Source organism: Pseudopipra pipra, chromosome 7 (genome assembly GCF_036250125.1).
Source record: "Pseudopipra pipra isolate bDixPip1 chromosome 7, bDixPip1.hap1, whole genome shotgun sequence".
NCBI lineage: Eukaryota > Metazoa > Chordata > Aves > Passeriformes > Pipridae > Pseudopipra > Pseudopipra pipra.
Genome location: NC_087555.1, coordinates 26,083,792 through 26,098,194, shown reverse-complemented (window position 1 = coordinate 26,098,194; position 14,403 = coordinate 26,083,792). Strand labels below are relative to the sequence as shown.

Sequence of the window (14,403 nt, the reverse complement as noted above, 5' to 3'; positions counted from 1 at the left end):
ACCACTATTAGGCCAGGCTGCAGCCCTAGGTATTTGGGGCCTTCCTGGTGAAAGGCCAAGGCTGGTAGGCAGGTGAGAGTACCTGAGCCTGGCAGCCATGCAGAGCTGCGGGCTTTGCTGTACAGCTCCACGTTGTACCACACTGAGTGGATGAGGTGCAAAGTGCTGTAGGTAGGGTCCCTCTGTTACTCTTCATCCATGCCCTGTCCCAAGAGCTTGAGCCATGACAATGCAGAACTCAAGATGGATCAAATATATAATTAGTTTTTCTTTCTTACCCCCTTTGAAAATCAATCCTTCAGGCCTGTATTTCAGTTGCTGCATACCTATGGATGGTTCTCTTGCCTGTCTCAGTGACAGCCAGAGTTTGTCTACGGAATTCTCACATCCTGAACCTGTTTAAGAGGAGGGCTGGACAAAACAGTTTCCAGCCTCAACCATTCTGTCTTCCTGTGAACAGCTTGATGCTGAGTCAGTGCCAATCAGCACGACTACTCTGATTTTATTGAAACTGTATGCTTTTATACCAGTTGCTGTATCTGGACTTTATTGTTCCTGGAAAATAATAGCAAAAGAAAGAGCTACAAAGTGTTTCTTCCTAGAAGTCTGTTCTGGGATAGTTGCTTATAATGTAGTTTTACCATTCTATGAAAGTTGTTTTCTCACTTCAACGTTTCCATGAATAATCGTTGAATACCAGGTTTTCTTGTAGTGAAATGATTGGTTTATGGTTTGATGCACCATTCACAGTCTTTGATGCTTCAACTATTCCCCTCTGTCCTCTGCAGTTTTATTTCTGTGCTCTGAAATTGCTTTCATCTATGAAAACTTAAATAGCATTTAAGAACTAAAATTGCTGTGATAAACTACTATTCTCACCTCGCAATATTTTATAAGGTGCTTTAGTTCAGTACTCTCTCCTTACCTTGTAGCCCTTTCACATCCATTATAAAATGCTTTAAAAAGTAAGTTCTAAAGAAGAGCGTATGATCTGTCTAAACTCATAAACTCAGTCATCTCTTCCACTCTTTCCTCCATTCCATGTAGGCACCTCAAGCAGTTAGCTCATAAGATAATGTGGGCGGGATTCAGTAGGACATTGAGAGAGTGGGCTGTGTTACTAGCTGCATACAGGGTGGCTGTAACTCTCATTCCTATTGTCTTCCTCAGGCCCTAGAGAGTCACTGAATACTGGTCTGCTGCAGGTGCAGAGAACCCCACAAGAACTGGAATGACATGATCTGGTTTATCTTCTCTTTATTAGCCCATAAATTCGGCACCCACTACTACTTACTCTCACTATTTTTATACTTATGCAGAAGAACTGATTAAGAATGAAAGACCTTTTCCTGGGCACTGTATTGAGCCACCTCATGAGATGACCTTTCAGTGGAAATGAGTGAGAGGGTACTGGTGAATGAGGATGAGAGTGAACACATAGGAGCTGGCTGAACAGTGTCAGGGCAAGAAATGATGGCTTCATCTTATTGCCATTATTCTTACTGGCTATACCTACGATACAGGAAAAAAAGTCCAGACATCTGCTGAGCAGGTCTTGCTCCTCTGGCTCAGGCAGGGTCATGTTGGAGCCCACTGTGGCTTATCCATGTTCATTATTCGCTTGCAACTGAATCCCAGGCACTGATGGGTTTCTGGTCCCAGTACAGAGTAAGGATGTGGCAGGACATGCAACAATGTCATAGACTTGTCTGTTCAAGCAATGCAAGGCTTATTTATCTCAATTTACCTAGAGGAATTAGGCTAAACAGAGAAAACGGGAAAGGAAAAGGGGAATGAGGAAGAGGAAAAGGAGTTGAAAGCAAGAGGGACAGTTTCAAATTGAAGGTGAGCTGGAATGCAGAAAATAGAGGAAATGAGATAATTTTTTGGTTTCATCAGGGTCGGGTACCCAGTTCATCTTCAGCAAAACTGCTGGAGATTCAAAGCTGCTATTTTCTGTTTTGTCATTTGTCCCTAAAAGCTGTAATCTTCTCTGCATTTTTGGTTTGGGTTGTTTGTTTGTTATTGTTGTTTTTCCTAACCTGCATGCCTTCAGCTCTTCGCATCATTTCTGTTGATGGCTGAAATCCCACTTGCATCTTTCAGGAAACTTGTCACTTGGCCAGAAATTTATTGAGAAAACAACCCAGCCTGAGCTGGCAAAGGAGAATGCAAGTACTCATAATATTTTCAGCCTTTTTTGGCCTTCAACAGAGACATTCATGAGGCATAGAATTTTAGTTTGGATGTAGATTTAATCTTCCTCAGCATCTAAAAGTGTTTGGGTTTTAAATCCTTACGCCCATCCTCAAATCTGTCTCTCAAAGGGTTGATGAAGATTTTGCTTTTACTGAAATGCTGTGTGTGATTGCATAACTCTGTCATTGCAGCTAGCGGTTCTGTTCATTAGCCTCCTGTTAAATCTAGAAGAAGTAAAAATCCATGTTTATTTACCTTCTTTCTGCCCATTGTCATCTGTGAGAATATCTTAACAATTATATGAAGTACAGAGCGCACTGTGATAACAGCTGTTCCAGAGGCAGAGTGATTTCTCTCCTTAAGAGAAGCAGACAAATGCTACTGCATGGGGGTTTTTTGTTGTTTGTCTTGGGTTTTGGTGGTTTTTTTTTTTTTTTTTTTTAAGCAATTACTTCAGCCTGGGACTCCGTGAAAGCAGTGCACCTTGGCAGCAAAGCTTAATAATGAGAAAAAACTGTCAACAAAGTGCTGCCTTTCTTTCCCCTTTTCCTAACCAAATAGGAAAATAACAAAATAAGTCTGGAATGAGGGACAGATTTTGTGATTAAACAGATCTTGCCCAGGGAGTAGGTCCACTGGTATTAGCAGGACTACTTCACTTTCGGATAATTGCTCTAAATAAGGATTCTAGGACCCGACTAGAAATTGTAATCAAATTCAGTGAGAATCTTAGTAACATTGGGCAGCACCTTTGCTACTCAGTGCAGAATGGTGATTATCTTGCTTCAGTGTTTGACCTACTGTGATTTCCAGCACAACCATGTTTGCCATCTCTGAAAATTAGAGCAGTGGGTTACAATTTTAAGAAAGAAAAAGGAATATAAAAGTAGCATAATTGCCATGGGGAAGTAAATGGCATTTACTCATGCCATTGAGTAAAAGGGAGGAAGTATTTGTTGGTCATTATGGCTGTACTGTAAAGAGGTACATGGAAGCAGAGCAGTATGGTACAAAAACAAGTGGGTACTTGATGGCTGACTGAGTAAAAAATGTTCAAAGGAACCATGTCATTGGGGACTCTCATTTTTTCCTTATTACATAAATGATTTTTTCCCCAAGATAACATGATCTTGAGTTACAAATAGGGTCGTTTATGAAGTGCAGAGAGGGTAGGTATTGCTTCCATAATTGCCAAGGCAGAGCCACGAGACCCTTGCTGAGGGCTGTAAACCAAAGAGCAATTTTTTTCACTGTCATATGTCAGCACCCACTTCAAAGAATGTGTAGCATGTACTGGTTAATACAGCACAGCTTGAGTTCTCCCCATTTTGTGTTATTAGTATATTTTCCCTGTGGTGTGAGTTGTTGTTTAAACCAATACAGATTCTGAGTCATTAATACCACAGACTTCTTCACTGAACAAACAGCCTCTGAGAATGTATTAATTTTCAGTTTTCCACTGAATATGAAATGTTTCTCCAGTTTGTCCATTTCTTGTCCAGAATTATTATAAATACTTTTTCTTAGATTTATCAAAACAGTATTTTTTTTCCTGTTGAAAGACCAAAGTGGAAGAATTTGGTTTTACATCAATTTAATGGTAAAAATTCTAATATAAAAAGGCTATGAAAATGGTATAATGGAAAAAAATTAAACATGGGAAAACAAGATCTTGGTAAACCCTTGCAAAAAATACTGAATCACAGTTGTCCCTTGTTTTCACTCTCTTACCCCTTTCTCCATTTATTCAGAGCCTTTTAAAAATTGATTAGCTGAGACCATAATTTGTACTCTGGATAGGCTTCTGAATTCAGTTATTCAGGTTGAAATTGCCTCATATACATGTATACATATATACAGATACACGTATAAAAAATATGCTAACTGCATGTTTCACATTGTTCAATATATCAGGTGAGCCATTTGCAGAATTTGATATTTTTGGAGTAGTTGGTGTAAACAGACATTTTATGTTTTTGAGTACAGTTTCAAAGAATTGGGTTTGATTGCTCTATGCAATTCTACAATCAGTATTTTCCTAATTCTCACTAACTCTTGATATGTGAATCTTTCTTCTTAGAAGAAAACAACATGGATGTAAATTAATCTACATTTTCATCAGTAAAATTGATATATGTAAGTTTTAAAAAATTCAATTCTGCTTAACTTGGTTTGAATTTGGAAGGAAAAAAGAGCATGAAGATTGCCAAGAGAATGTTGTTTCAGTACAATGCGGTTTCAGTGTTTCAATAGAAAAATGCAAATAAATTGACTCAATGTGGTGGTGAAAAAGACATTTAACTGACCTGTTTCAGAAACTTGGGTACCCCAAAAACCTTGGCTGTGTTAGGGGTATATAAGCGCTATGTCAGACTTTAGGTTTATAGAGCACAGGGGTATAACACGAGATCCAGTTTATTTTGTTATATTTCCATAAATTTTTTCCAGATTTTTTATTTGTTGTGATAGCAAGAACAACCTGGAAAATGATGCAGACAAATCTTGACAAATATTTTAAACATAGTACTTTTAAAAATGCATGGCTTTTGTTTAACTCATGCTGTATAAACATAAAAGTCAATACTAAGAATTTCTGCCTATATAAGGGCAAACTGAGTTCACAAAAGTTGCTTGGAATTTATACATATAGTGATTTAGTCCTAAATGTTTCTGGAATATGCTGTTTCTGTGTCTCCTCCAGCTTCTGAGTGCCTATACAAATACTTTTTGAAAAAATTCTTTGGCATTTAAAACCTGAGCAATCCTTAACCCTTTAAAAATAACTTGTATTTCTAGCAGTGTCAATGTCTCCTAATACAGAAAATGAGAGAACTGTCAACAAGAGGGAGATTTAAGAAGACAGATATTTTGTTGTAAGCTAGTAGAAGGACACCGAATACGTGTTCAGCCATTCTTGTCACTGGAAGAGGCAGATATGCAATGCAGGTGAATTTGATCTCAATCTGCATCTCCTTCTAAGGATCTTTGGTAACCAATTTCACGTGTATGCTCTCCTTTTCATAGTGCTCAGCCTCTGTGCTTGTTAACTGTACAGTCTGTGCCAGCCTTGCTTCTGCTGGAACAGATTTCATACAGAGAGCTAACAATGAACTGTTTAGTTAAGCACATTGACAGAGCAGGTACTGGGGATCTGCTGAACAACTGACATCTGGGAGGAGCTTACTCTCTGTGCCTTGCTGGATGGACACTGAGTTCTTGCCCATATGTATGGCAGTATTGTATATGTCAGGGTTTTCAGAGTCTTGGCTCTTTGGATACACACATACAGCTGTTGAATAGACCACAAAGAACCAGCCTATGGAGACAGGTAGAGGAAAACGTCAAGATGATCAGCTGAAGATGATATCCCTTATTCTTTCCTTTCAGAAGACCTGTGCCAAAACCTTACTTTCTGCAATCTGCCTGGCAGTGTGAATGAGTAGCAGTATTTGTTTTGATACAGTATTCAGTGTGCCTGTTTAGTTTTTTTATTCAATGCGATATTAAATTATGGTAAAAAGAGTAGTATAAATATCACAGCTGTTCGCAGAGGTTTCCAGACAATATAATTACTCAAAATGTTATTGTCCTCTGCAGAAAATAAAACAAAAAAAATGCCTTTCTTAAAGATTTTTTTATCAAAATTAAAACCTACCAAAGGCAGCTTAAGCAGTACAGAAGAAAATCACCTGAAAGAAACTGGTCTCTGTTCTGTTACTGGTGAATTAAGTCACTTGGAGCTTGTTTGTTTTGCGTGGTTTGAGATTTTTTTTCCCAATGTTGTCCTTCAAAATCATAGTATGGAGTTCAAAGAAAACCCTAAAAAATTTTTATAGGAGTTTTTTTACTGTTATAAATAGACAAAAATATATAAAAAAGAATACTTTTATTTGCACAGTAGGCTTTTGACAACTTTTATTTCTAAATAATGTGTTTTTAGGTACAATGTAAGCACTGAATGAATCATAGAATCATAGAATCAGCCAGGTTGGAAAGGACCTCCAACCCTTGATCCACTACTGCCGTACATACCAGACTATGGCACTAAGTGCCACATCCAGTCTCAAAAAAGAATTAGTAGCGCTTCTTATTAGTGGGCTTTTTAGCTTAGAAATTTTTAAGTAGAATTTTACTGACTTATGTAACCATAAGGTTATAGGGTCAAGTTAAATCCTTGATTAATGTCATGGATTTGGTCTGTGGCTTTATCACATATAGGGAATTAATTCATTTTGAGGTGGTGGAGAATTGATAATGCTTTGAAAAAATTATAATACCATAATTACAGAAGTGAAGTTACTGCAAAGAATATACAGGCTCATAAGAAAGAATCTTAATCAACAGAAGTTGGCTAAATTCAATCTCAGTACAAGACATCCTCCAGCTTTGCCCAGGTATAACAGAGTAAACTTCTGGAAAGAAATCAGAGATAGATTAATTGGCATTGCTAGTGAAGTATTGCTTTGCTTCAAGATTACAGGTATATGACATACAATGTATGTTTCAGAATTCCTAAACTGTGCAAGTTGCTGTAGTACCTTAGATTTAAGAGCTTTTCTGAATACCTCTGTGATTTCTCATGTGTTAAAAAACTAAGCATGTGGGAAAGTGTTTTGAAGAATCAGGGCATAATATTCCTTAATAATACAATTGATTTCTAAGGGACTAGTTATGGAGAAAAATTTGCTCATCTTGAGAAAAGGGTGGCAGAACTCTGCATAATAAATAGAATTTTGGAAAAGACACTGTTTTTTTATAGTCTATTCCCTTGACAATCTAAGACTACTCCTTATAATGTTGAATGCTCTATTTTTTAGCACTGTATTTAATTTCCTTGTAAATTACTCAAACTATGGTTCTGCTACCACTTCCCCAGTCTATATCATAAATCAGAATGTGCATATGCTTGTTTGGTATTGCTCAATAAAACAAATAACAACAGATCTGAAAAAGACATCAGAAAACTGCTTATTCTTAATTTATGTGAATGATTGCTTATTTCACTGTTATGTTTAAGTGTATAATGACTTCTGCCAAAAGAATCTGACACATATTGCATTTGATTAATGAATGCCATTATTTGCTATTGGCCTGAAATATTTATCTTTATCTAAATATTTTTTTTCAGAATGGACAGTTTTAAAATTAGATTAAGCACTTCTGTATAATATCTATTTCTACTCCTAGACAAATCACCCTTTTATTCAATTAACATCACTATTCCAAGCTTTACCAAGTAATTTCCCAGTAATGTAGTATAAAACTGTTTCACTGTTTGCAACAATCAACTTCTGCACAAAAATCAGTTGAATAGAAAAGAAAGAAATCATAAACGTGTTGATAATAATATGAGATGTAAAATGAGTGTATACATTTTTGTAAGATGAATCCTTAGATGTTCTTGAATTGTGTTTTTCTAATGAGTACTTCTGGGTATTGGTCAAATTCATCATGTCTTAATTGTTGGTATCATGAGGATGCAGTTGCTCTTCCCTTTTTTATTTTCCTTTTCTCATGAATTTACAATTTAGCAGTCTAAACTTAGAAGGAAAATAAACATGAATTAATTTTGCCAAGTAATTCTAAAACTCATTTTAATTAGTCCCTTACACTCTACAGTTAACCGTGATTGCATTCCATATTTTAGTCTTTCTTGCTTTGTATAAGGAGAAATACTCCTTACTAACAATGTTAGTAGAGTAGAAGAATAAAATGATGCATCTTTCTACATTAGCAGTGCAGTTCAATTTTCCAAGCTCCTCTGATCAAAAATCTTGATATGTCAATTTTGCTAAATTTTGCCATCTACCTTAAGTATAACTGATTACATTTCTTGATTTAAGGATTAAGAAGTCAATGAAAAAGTTATCTGAGCAGGAAGACAAACTCAGTCTTAGAAAATGCTAATCTGTGACTTTCATTACATCTGATTCTGCTTATTGTATCTGACTATTAATACTTAATTCTTGATGCATTACAGATTCTGAAATTAAAAAAAAAATCTCTGTTTGTATAAATGCATAGATCTTAGAGCTCCTGTAGGTAGAAAATAGCTTCACAGAGATAAATTGATTCTCAAGCAGGGAAATACTTTTTCCCACTTATGTCCTACCTTGTTTAATGTCTTATGGAGCTTTGCATCTACAAATTCTGCCCTTGGAGAACAATAGTCCTACTCCCTTGGAAACTGATAGAAATTTTGGTCTTGGTTTTGAGAGGAGCCTATAGTAATAGATAAGTTTGTGCGTTATTTCTGAAGATTTTTGTTCTTTATATATGAGGTAAGAAATTCCAGTCTAAGAGCTAGAGTCTTCTACAAAACTTGATGACTCTACAAGAGGTCCTTGGCCAATACTACATGGTACAAAACAGCTGTCCAGTGTGAGTCGTGGCAGGAGAATTGTTTTCAGATTCCATCAGTGATCAGATCTACCCCCAGTGTCACACAAAAATACTGGACACAGATGATGCAGACAGTGATGTTGGGTTTGCATGTCAAAAGTCTTAGCAGCTGAAAGGCACCAAGGTTCTCATATATGATTAGCACACAAGCCCTGTGGGGAAAACATCTGCTCCCCCAAATGGGATTACAGTAGAACTGCTGCTTTCCCAACATGTATTCCATAAAATGGAACTTGGGCAAAGTTTATGGTTGGTTACTTTGTAGTTTGCATCTTTTCTTTCAGTATTATCAAACATGTCCACCTTCACTCTCTTTTTCATTCTCAGGAGAATCCGATTTGCTTATCAAGTTCTCTTTCTCTCTCTTTCTCTCTTTTTCCCCGGTTTTTCCCCTTCATCCAGATGGAATGCCATTTGCTTGGTGGGTTGGCCGTGCCAATGAAAAGCATCTTTACTGGGGAGGATCTCTTCCGGGCATTCAACAATGTGCATGTGGACTGGAAGAAAGTTGTCTGGATATGAGATATTTTTGCAACTGTGACGCAGATAGAGAAGAATGGTAATAATTTTAACATGTAAATGGCAGTGTCTGTATGAAGAGCTGGTGATAGGAAGTAGGAAAGGAAGGGTTAAATCCTTTCCTGATTCACAGTTCAGGAAGATTGAATGGCTTGAGTATAATCAGACAAGAATGAAAGTCAAACTAGAATTTGGACTTCTGATTTCATCTTAAATTTCTTTTTTGAACCGAAAACAAGATATCTGGCTGAAGCATGTTGCTGGAATGGGTGAATCCAGTAACTGTATTTGTTTAAAAATTTTTATTCAGTTGGAGCATTGCACGAATAAAGGTTCTGGGAGATTGGTTCACGGGCATATATCAGAGGAGAAAATTCAAGCACAGACAGTAAAAGTCAGGTATAGCTAAACAAGAAATATGTACTATTAAAAAGAACAGTATTTTTCCTAAGAGACAGTATATCTGTATGTGCCTTAACATTCTTTTACATTAGATCCCAAGCTTTTTAAAGTCAATAATAAGACTTGCTTTGGCTTCTGTAGGCTTTGGTTTAGTTTCCATAGGAAGTTTTTGTTACAGTATAAATATTCAAAGCCTTCCCTGGCTTTTGACTTTTGGTGTGCTCTGATGCTGCATGAATTTGGGAAGGCCACCTCACAATCTTCTCTCATTTTCTGCACCTTCAGAGAACTCCAATCACTAAGAGATAGTTTGTGAACTTTCTAATTAATTCCTAATTGTGTTTGAGGGGACTGAAATGCCAGATGAGTGTTGTTGGAAGTGCAATTTGAAACACTCATGTGAAAACTCTCATTCACTCTTACTTTTGGACCACTCACTGATAGGAGCTGCTGTCCTTTCTCTGAAAAAAAAGATATTTTAACCTTGAGTAGTTCAGAAATTATGAATAACAGAAGTAGACAAGAAATGTATTACTGTCATAGGCTACTGTGTTTGAAATAGTGTCCAAATTATCCCCGTGAAACCTTCACTTAAAATGAGTAGAAAGGAATTGTAAAGAGTCCCGAAATGCAAAAAAAATAAAATCAGAAATTACTTGTCACTGTAAGTGTTGGGTTTTTTTGGTTGCTTGATTTCCAGACAGTGTGAGTATTTACCTGGACCATTTATTTCCCTGGGGTCACTATTCGTTTTCAAAAATCATAACTGTAAGGGGATTTCTTCAGGAAGATGTTTATGTAAATGTTGGCTTATGAATGTGATTTGTATAGAATAGGCTGGCTGGGCATGTTAATCTATCTTTTCTTTAATGTTTGTTTATCAGATGCGCTTTTGACAAGGTTTACACATGAGCACCAAGAGCATCTGTTTTTACTAGTGCTTGGCTCTTTTCATAATCCACATTCCATTTTTCAGTGAGCTACTTCTCAAGTAGAACAGGGTGTTATGCTGGCAGACATTGGGATTGCAGTCTGTGATTGCAGGACTGCATCATTAGGTCATACAAACCAATACAAGGTGAAAGCTAAATGCAGTTCTATAATGTTTCAGCTAAGTCTCCTCAGGAAATGAGACCCAAGCAAGTTATGCTATGGGTGTTTATCTCCATTTTAACCCCACACCCAATGATTTTGAATAAAAAGACACATTTCAAACATCCTGAAGAGAGAAAGAGAAATCTCGAAAGTATTGCAAATTACACATTCTGTGAAAATTTATGCCAGGCTGAGGGGAAAAAGCCAATTAAAATGCACAAGAAAGAAGTTAAGGAAGCGTACACTTTTATTAGATTTTGGAAAACCCTCATGGGAGGGAGATGTTGGAAATCATGCATCATTAGCTTGGCAGCTCACAGAGCTACTTGTTTCTCCTAATTCCATGATAATAGCAGAATATGCTCAGAAGTCTCCTCCACTAAACTGCCTACTATTTGTTGGTTTGGGGGTTCAGTTGTTTTGGCGTTTAATCCATGAGAAATTTTTACTTTGGTAGCATTCTAAATTGCAGATTGTCTTTTTAAAAGCTGAAAACCTCCTGACCTTTATGAAGAATTTCTAAACATAAGAAATTTCATGCCTCTTGAAGATTGCTTTTGTGTTTCCCTGCTAGAACACTGACCCCCTGATATATAACGAGCATTAAAACCTGAAACCTGCTGAGATCTGAACTGTGACTTTAACCTGCTATACATTATAGTGGAAGGAGGAAGACAGCAGTAGATGCATTTATTTGCCTCGGCATGAAATAAAATGGGTGCTGCAGAGTGGAAAACCAGAAAATCATTTTTGCTCTTTTAGATAAATCATGCTGCTCCAAGGTAGAAACTCTCCAGAATAGTTGGAACGTCCTTCTGAAGAGGAGACAGGCCTAAAATTTTGCTTTGATTTGCTTTCCATAGACTAAATCTTAGGTATAGAAGGAGCTACTAATTTCTCAGAGCAGCAAAGAAATCATAAACAATGGAAGGCAGACCTGACAAAGTCCTGAGCCAGGTGTTTGGCAGCACACAATATGCACTTCTAGGCATGCTGACTTTTAAATGATATCTGAGCAGACACCTGAGCCAGCTGCTATTTTTGGGCTCTTACTTGACAACAAGTTAGTCCCCCTGGCTAGATGAACAGGAATGTATAATTAAACGTGCTCTATGGGGAAGGCTTTTGTATTTTTCACCTTTGTTCTTATTAAAGCATTATACTGATAAGTATCTTCTTCCATCCAGCTCCTCATCATACTTCCAAGCTCTGCAGTATGATTACAGCTAATTCTGTCACTGCAGGATAGTGGAGCATTTACTGGAGAATGGGAGAAGATCTCTGATGAGGAAGCAGAGGCATAAGTTGCCACCCTAAGTTTTTGAACCAAGCAAGGGATCTGGAAAGGTGTCAAATGCTCTTTGACTGTAGTTTATGCGTGCTTCAAAAAAAAAGAGAAATTTCTGACTGTTGAAAAAACTTGCTAGTGGCTGGGAACATTCATAGGGATCCAGTGGCTTCATGCTGAAGCTAAATCTAGTTCATAAAATGTTTTATTTTTCTTTCTTCCTCTTCCCCCACACTGAGAGTAGTTAACTGTTGGGACAAGTTGTGTGTAGATGAGGTAGATTTGCAATTTTATTTCAAAACACATGCCCTCTTTCAAACAGAGGATGCATTTTTGATGCAGGTATAATTGGGGAAATGTGTTAAACTGATCTAAAGGATAAAGCATTACTGAAATACAGACAGGGTAGTGTTATAATGAGATTGTTTGGATTCTTAAGTACCTCTCCCAGATTTTCTTCCATCTCAAGCAAAGTTCTCTTGCCTTGGCAATTAAAGCCTTTCTGCTCACCAAAACCTTGCATTTAAATGGGAGGAAACTCTTCCATGCCATGGTGGTGCATGACTGTCCTGAAGTCCATTTCTGGTTTGATCTCTTTAGAATCCAATTTCCACTTCAAATGAAAAGAGTTTAGTGAAGCCAGTCATCACCTGGAAACCCTGTGAATTTGGAGAACTTCACAGCTTTTTATTTTGTATAGAAAGAGAGGCATCTCTGGAACTCATTTTGTACAAGAAGCTCAGGCATCTCAGCAAAGCCTGTTGGACTGTTAATTCCAATGAGGAGCTGATTGGCCATCTTTTATTTCTATTCTCCAGTCTTCCTATTCAAACTGTAGGAGTGTCCTCTTCTTTTGTCTTCCAGAATAGTCTCCTTCACTGGGGAACTAAGCCTTTGCCACTTCCAAAGAAACATGCGCTCACCTCTTTATCATGTCTTTGGGGCACTCCATGGAGTAAGGAAACCACAGGACTCCACAGGATGTGAAAAGGAGGGGAACAAAAGGGAAAATGGATACTCCTATTGTCAGACACACTTTGTCTTGCAGAGATATACTGAGCATATCCAACCTTGTTTGAGGAGGAGCAAAGCCACATGGAAATGAACAAAGCCTTGCTTGGATGAGCTATATTTGTGCAAAGCTGTGCCAGAGCCAGGATGCTAAAATTGGAAGGGCTGAGGAGAGCAGGGCAGAGAAACCCTGATGAGCTCAGATTTGACAGGTTTTGTTTGCTCAGCCACTATCCCACACTGAATCCATTCCCCCAGAAGCAGTGCAGGCAACTCCACAGAGCCTGTGAGCTCATAAATAAACCCTGCCAGAGGTGACCTGGCCTGTATAGAGCTGTCTTGGATATCTGCTGTCATGACTGCATTTGTCAACAAATGAGAAGAGCTGCCTGCAGAGAGCTGACTGTAGCAGGACCCTGAGGTGTCAGGAATCAGTTCTTTACTATCATTACCAAACTCTGTACCTCTTCTCTAATTCAGCCAAATATAGGCAATGCATCTTGCCTTCAACTGTTACATCTGTTATACAGATCATGGGTAACATAGCAATTAAAATTTATTGCTTTGGATTATTAATGGTATGTCCTGCACAGGCCCCAAAACTTTTTCTGATGGAAGCCTGTTTCACAGGCCCATCCCTTATGCACTTCATTGCCATCTGCTGATTCCATTCCCCAAATGTGTGGTAGTCGTGAAAATCTGTACTGAATATCTGAGCTACTGAGGCTCTGTTCCCACTAGAGTTTTCATTAATGTACAAGAGGAAACCGTACCAATAGGGGATAATATGAGAATAAATTATATTTAATAGCACCACTGTTCTACCATCTGTTAGAAAAAAATATGGAAATGGCTACCTGGAGATTAGCAATTTATGATGGCTCACACTGTTAGGACACCATAGAGTAAGAGTTTGTTGAGCATGCTTTTATTGGTAGCCAGGAAGAAGAAAAATAGTTTCATAATGTTATGATCAAAATAGTTATTTGTCATTTATAGGTAAGTTTACCTTTGCTACATCCTAAAATATCCAGTTGCTGCATTATCACCTTTAGCATTGCTGTGTTTGCAGCAAATTTTTTTTTCGTTTTTAAATCAGCCCATAAATAGAGCATTTGTTTGATGTGTAACATGCCTCATAGCTTATTAAGGAAGTCTTTTGGGTAGATGCAGACATTAATCTTCAGACATGGATAAACAAATGACATCCAACTTTATTTAATACCCATAAATAAAAAAATTTCAGTGATTTAATTTAAAGGGCATTATTGGATTTGTTTTGTTTGGGATTTGCTTGTGGGAAATACAAATTGATACTATCCTTTAAGTTAAGAGCTCAGAGAAATATCTGTTCATTGAGGGTTCTTTCCACCTTCAAAAACCTTCAGATTTTCATCTGAATTTGTGCCAAATTGAGTGCCAAGTCAGATAAGCGGGAGGTCTACTTCTCAAGTTTATTAATTTATTTGTATCATTTTCTGTGCATA

General features: G+C 37.4%; 1 protein-coding gene across 1 annotated transcript in view; it reads left to right on the top strand.

Moving 5' to 3' along the window:
* CNTNAP5 (contactin associated protein family member 5) overlaps positions 1 to 14,403 on the top strand; it is a 289,197-nt gene that overhangs the window by 218,841 nt on the left and 55,953 nt on the right. Inside the window, exon 14 of the mRNA XM_064661315.1 lies at positions 9,004 to 9,160. Coding sequence (XP_064517385.1) covers positions 9,004 to 9,160 — 157 coding nt within the window. The remainder of the gene's footprint in view (positions 1 to 9,003; positions 9,161 to 14,403) is intronic.